General features: G+C 44.4%; 1 protein-coding gene across 1 annotated transcript in view; it reads right to left on the bottom strand.

Moving 5' to 3' along the window:
* LOC134465130 (WD repeat-containing protein 47-like) overlaps positions 1-6,000 on the bottom strand; it is a 37,712-nt gene that overhangs the window by 10,562 nt on the left and 21,150 nt on the right. Inside the window, exon 9 of the mRNA XM_063218594.1 lies at positions 5,498-5,576. Coding sequence (XP_063074664.1) covers positions 5,498-5,576 — 79 coding nt within the window. The remainder of the gene's footprint in view (positions 1-5,497; positions 5,577-6,000) is intronic.

Genomic DNA, 6,000 nt, shown 5'->3' on the forward strand with positions numbered 1-6,000 from the left:
CAGTCAGGCCATCCATCCTCATCCTCATCCTCATGCCCCCCTCACCAGGCAATGACATCTCCTGTCCTCCCACACTCTAAATCAACACACCCCACTACTACTCAGGATGGCAGGCAGCCTCCACACATTAATCCAGTCTAGCAAACTGACCTGACCACACAAGCAACACTGACACTCCTCCGGCCCCTCTCTCTCTCTCTCTCTCTCTCTCTCTCTCTCTCTCTCTCTCTCTCTCTCTCTCTCTCTCTCTCTCTCACACACACACACACACAAACTCACCCAGTCTGCAAACTCATGCTCACTCAAGCGTGTATCTCTACTCTCTCTCTCTCTCTCTCTCTCTCTCTCTCTCTCTCTCTCTCTCTCTCTCTCTCTCTCTCACACACACACACACAAACACCAAACACACGAACACACACACACATACGCAAGCACACATACGCCCACACACAAATGGCAGAATTAATCCAGCAGCGAGATTACAACTACATACAAATCTCGATTGCCTTTTGATTAAGATGATGACGTGTATATGTGTGTGCACCAGCCAGTGACCGCAAGGCCTAGTAGTACTAGTAGTGTGTGTGTGTGTGTGTGTGTGTGTGCACGCATGTGTGTGTGTGTGTGCGCGCGCGCGTATGTGTGTGTCTGTGTGTGTGTGTGTGCGCGCGTGTGTGCGCACGTGTGATTGTGTGTGTCTGCGTGCATGTGTGTGTGTGTGTGTGTGTGTGTGTGTGTGTGTGCGACGTGTGTGTGTGTGTGTGTGTGTGTGTGTGTGTGTGTGTGTGTGTGTGTGTGTGTGTGTGTGTGTGTGTGTGTGTGTGTGTGTGTGGTCTGAGTCAGCAGGGCAGGGGAGATTAGGCCGCTGCATTAATTAAAACCGCTCCAGTGCGCTGACGGCCAGAAACGGCTGTATTTCACACACACACACACACACACACACACACACACACACACACACACACACACACACACACACACACACACACACACACACACACACACAGAGAACTGCTCTAACCCTCCCAGGCACACAGCGCTGCCAACTCCCCATCAGTATGGCCCAGCACCAGCAGTATCACTTACTGCACTCTTCAGCTATATCGCAACCAGGCACTCATTTGATTTGAAATGATAAAAACATCTTTATTTTATGGGCTAAAAAATTAAAAATCATCAGTGCGTATCATCAGGGTGTGTAACAGAAGCCAACAGACTCAGGTGTACATGGCACTTAAATCAATAACATCAACATGAAAAAAGCATGTACCTCCTTGTAGCAGAGGATACAGTATGTGCTGTGTTGAAACCATTGCTGCCAACCAACACTGCACTGAATATAAATACACATTCAGAAGGTTTGATGGTATATGGCTCTGACTCTGCAAAGTTTGGTACATAGACCTGAGGGAATATTGCCGGTGTTCTGTCGAGATGTGTTGCCTCGTCGAGATGAGCGACCGGTCGCTCTATTCGATAGTGGTGTTCTATCGATTTGCGATGCCTCATCTAAATGAGCGACCTTGACTTTCCGCGGAAGGCGTTTCAATCGGTCCACGTAGGACTGTTTTAATAACCACTTTGTTTATTTCACGGACAGGGGTGTGCAATCGTTCACGGAGTTTAATAAGAACATGCGGCTGCTGACAACAGTGAGCCTCTCGTTTGAGCAAGTTAAGAAACGTGCCATATGAAAGAGACTGAGTTGAGTTTGCGCAAATACTGGAGAAAGTGTTTGGGATCAGGGCCTGGCTACGGCTTGTTTAATGCAGTCATTTTGCTGTTGGTTTGGTTTCAATGCGACGTGGGCTCGCAAGGCAAATTGCTACATGAAATCATGTGGGGATAAACAAGCGCGGTTTAGATATTCCCATATAGCAGATAACGTATTGTGGCTTTGTTTTGGCAGATGTCTGTCTTTTAATGACCGGAATCATATTTTCATAACATCCCCACCAGTGCATTTCTTTACCATGTTGAGGCAGTTTACAATGCAGTCGATTCAAATTCTTGAGTGAAAAGGGTGGAGGGTCATTTTGACAGCTCAATCAGGTGGCGATTTTTTCCATTTTGCAATGAGAACGCCTCCTATATTCTACGAAATAGTCTTTTCTGATCGATGTTGCAATGTTCGAGGCTGAGTGTGTGAGCGATTACGGTTAGGCAACAAAGTAGCAAATGTACGAGGCCACGCTATTTCGCAGATTTTCCAATGATCTGCTGGATGATCCACGCTATTTCCCGTTTCCCCCCCAGGGGATATACCGGTATCGTAACTTTCAGTCCATGACAGTCGNTGGACAGGCTGTAAGCTAACTAGTTTTAGACTATGGATGACTGGTGGTAACCTCAGGAGGACATAGGCTACAGTTTGAGTCACTAAAGTTGACAGTCTCAGGGGATCCTATCGTAACTTGCGCTACAGTTTGAGTCACTAAAGTTGACAGTCTCGGGGGATCCTATCGTAACTTGCGGTCTCACAATTCGATGGGCAATCACCCGCGAAAACCACCGCGAGGGTGTGCGCATGCGTGCGCATGCTCAGTAGCGAAGAGAATCACATCTCGATGGGTCGCTCATTTAGACAGGACACCGGGTTCACATGAGACCATATCACAAGTGAGATGGCCTGGAGACCGCCTACTGAATTTCTTGTTGGGGAGGTATGGTTTGCGATTGCTAACGATCGTTTAATGGTCTTATACGTATCTCATGGCAAATTGCGTCAGTTTTATTCAAACAAACTGCAAGCTTCCATTCGTCCAGTAGTACAGTGGTGCTCATATGTTTACATACCCCAGCAGAATATACGCTTTCTTGGCGATTTGTCACAAAATATGAAGGATTACACAAAACCTTTTTTTTCACTCATTGCTAGTGACTGGCTTAAGATATTTATTAGCAATCTTCTGTGTTTACTCTTTCAAAAGCATGATCACAACCCAAACTACCCAAATGACCCTGTTCAAAAGTTTACATACCCTAGTTTCTGATGCTGAATATGGCCCTGTTTAACATCAGGGACCGCTCTAAATTGTTTGTGGTAGTTGTGGATAAGGCTCTTAATGTTCTCAGATGACAAAACAGCACATTCTTCCTGGCAGAATGGTTGTTTCCTATAATATTTTTGGGTGTCTTGCTGGAACCTCACATTTGAGGTTTCCCCTGAATGGCTCAATGATGTTGAGATCAGGAGAGTGAGACGGTCACTCAAAAACTTCATTTTATTCTTTCTGAAGCTAATGACGGGTTGATTTGGCTTTCTGTCTTGAAATATTGTCATGTTGGCATGTCCAAACAATGGACCATGTGCAGTTTCAAGGCTGATGTGTGTCAAGTTTCCTCCAGTATTTTTCACAGGGCAATGTATTCATCATTCTGCGAGTATGGATCAAAAGTATAGTGCATTTCTAACTCAAATGTCCCCATGACATCAGTGGTCCATGACCATGTTTCACAGAAGGGACGGTGTAACTTTATGAGCGTTGACTGTTCTCCAAATGGTACTGTTAATAGTGGCTGAAAAAAGTTCCATATTGATCTCATTTTTCCAAATGACTTTGTCACAGGCATTCTAATGCTTCTCACTATGCTATTTGGTGTATCATATGCAAAATAACATGTTTGCATTTTTGTAGTAATGGCTTTCTCCTGGCAACCCCCAACAGCCCATCTTTCCTCAAGTGCCGCTTTGCTGTACAGTTTAAAACATTTTTTCATGTTGTCCTATATTTCACCTGAAGTTATTTTTTGGTTGTCCTATGCCTCCTGAACAATTTCCCTTGCAATGATCATTGCAATGCAATGATTCCCTTGCCTAATGGCTTGATTCCAACCAAACCCCCTCATATTGCATTTCTGAATTGAAATTCCAACAGTGCCAACATGACAATATTTCGACACAGAAAGCCAAATCAACCCGTCATTAGCTTCAGAAAGAATAAAATGAAGATTTTTGAGCGACCATCTCACTCTCCTGATCTCAACATCATTGAGCCACTCAGGGGAAACCTCAAATGTGAGGTTCCAGCAAGACATCCAAAGATATTATAGGAAATAACCGTTCTGCCAGGAAGAATGTGCTGTTTTGTCATCTGAGAATATTAAGAGCCTTATCCACAACTACCACAAACAATTTAGAGCGGTCCTTGATGTTAAACAGGGCCATATTCAGCATCAGAAACTAGGGTATGTAAACTTTTGAACAGGGTCATTTGGGTAGTTTGGGTTGTGATCATGCTTTGGAAAGAGTAAACACAGAAGATTGCTAATGAATGTCTTCAGCCAGTCACTAGCAATGGGTGAAAAAAAAGGTTTTGTGTAATCCTTCATATTTTGTGAGAAATCGCCAAGAAAGCGTATATTCTGCTGGGGTATGTAAACATATGAGCACCACTGTATGTGTCACTGTCTTTGCACCCCTCCCCGCTCTCTGATTGGCCCCCTAGATCTGGTTTTCTCGCTATGGGATATTAAGCCATTCTGTCTTTCGGATGGGAACCACTGTGCAAACCAGCATGGGATTTCCCAGGCTAGAGTGCATTTGGCAAGTCAGAAAGAGGCTGCTCCTGTCGGAGTGACAGGAAGGCATCGAGATCTGGCTGCATAGGGAGGATGGACACAGCAGCAAGGGATTTCCCATCCAAATCAATGTCCTGTCACCATCCAAGCTCTGCTAATAGGCCTGTGCTGCCACAGACAAGATTACTGAAAGCTTCAAAAGCACGTGAATAAAAAAGGGCACTTTTAATTCTCTAGGAACGTTCGGTTGATGGAAAACTAACCAGACACATCTTAGATCGCTAGAAAATAATTCAATATAACTTTGCTTCAAAATCTGATGGAAAAGTGGGTTGTGAGAGCAGTGTTTCTGCTACTGTAAGGACAGTACATTTGGTTAAAGGGTGCCCATTTTTGCCCCCAAACCTTCATCCCACCCATTTGCATTAGGCTTTCCATTGCTAGACACCCAGGCATACTTTTGAATGGTCTTGCAACACTCTCTCAATTCCCCCTGACACAGGAGAAATCCGTATTCACCTCTTAACACTTCGTCATTTTGCATCATTGTAGGAGGAAGTGTAAGAGAGGTGGATTTCTGTTGAGACTACAAGCCTTTTTCCCACCCTTTCAACCCCACCCATAGGGGGTTGGACCTAATGCGCTAACAGACCTATCACAGATCAGTGTGCCAGTGTTTTTGAAATCACTGGCATTGAGGCTCCAGTAAGTCACTGGCAGAGCTGCCTGGGTGTGGCCTGTGGAACTTGAGCATGACAATGCATTCTGGGGATTGTTGTCACAAATCCACAAGCACTAAAAAGTCATTTTCTACCTTTTTCTCGGCCAAGAATAGAAATGTATGCTACTATTCTATTACATATATGACCCACTTTCAATACATATTCTTGTCTCCACCGGTGGAATGCCCCTTTAAAAGACAGAAAGTGAGGCTATAGCGAAGGTCTTCCCAATCCCTTGTATCCCTTCCTCTTACCTCTGGTTCTCTGGAGGGGGTCTTTGGGCCCCCAGAGTCCTCCAGGCCGGAACCAGGCTTGGACTTCTCTCTGTGGAGGCTGAACACACAAGAGGCACAGGCATCAGAGGAAGCCAATTACGCAACTCTAAATATTATACAGAACATAAATAAAGGGGGACTCTGATGAAGACGCTAGTCTTAATGCACTAAAAATAAATAAGTGTGTCACCAGATTTTCTTCCTATATTTTGAGTGTGATGTCATGCTACTCTCATGAAAATGACCATAATTACATTCCACCAGCACAGTGTAGCCTGTAATATTTTCCCGCTTCATATGCTCGACTCTTTGGGAATTGTTATCCAACAAAGTCATTAAAAACATATTAAGAGGAAACAAACAAATAACAAAATCCTGCTGCTTTACTGTAATGCAGCATTATTAACAAACAGCCGAGTCAGCAGCTGATTGTAGTGTAGAAACACGTTTAAACTAAATGTTTACAAGCGATGGGCACACCT

The sequence above is a fragment of the Engraulis encrasicolus genome, chromosome 16 (genome assembly GCF_034702125.1).
Source record: "Engraulis encrasicolus isolate BLACKSEA-1 chromosome 16, IST_EnEncr_1.0, whole genome shotgun sequence".
NCBI lineage: Eukaryota > Metazoa > Chordata > Actinopteri > Clupeiformes > Engraulidae > Engraulis > Engraulis encrasicolus.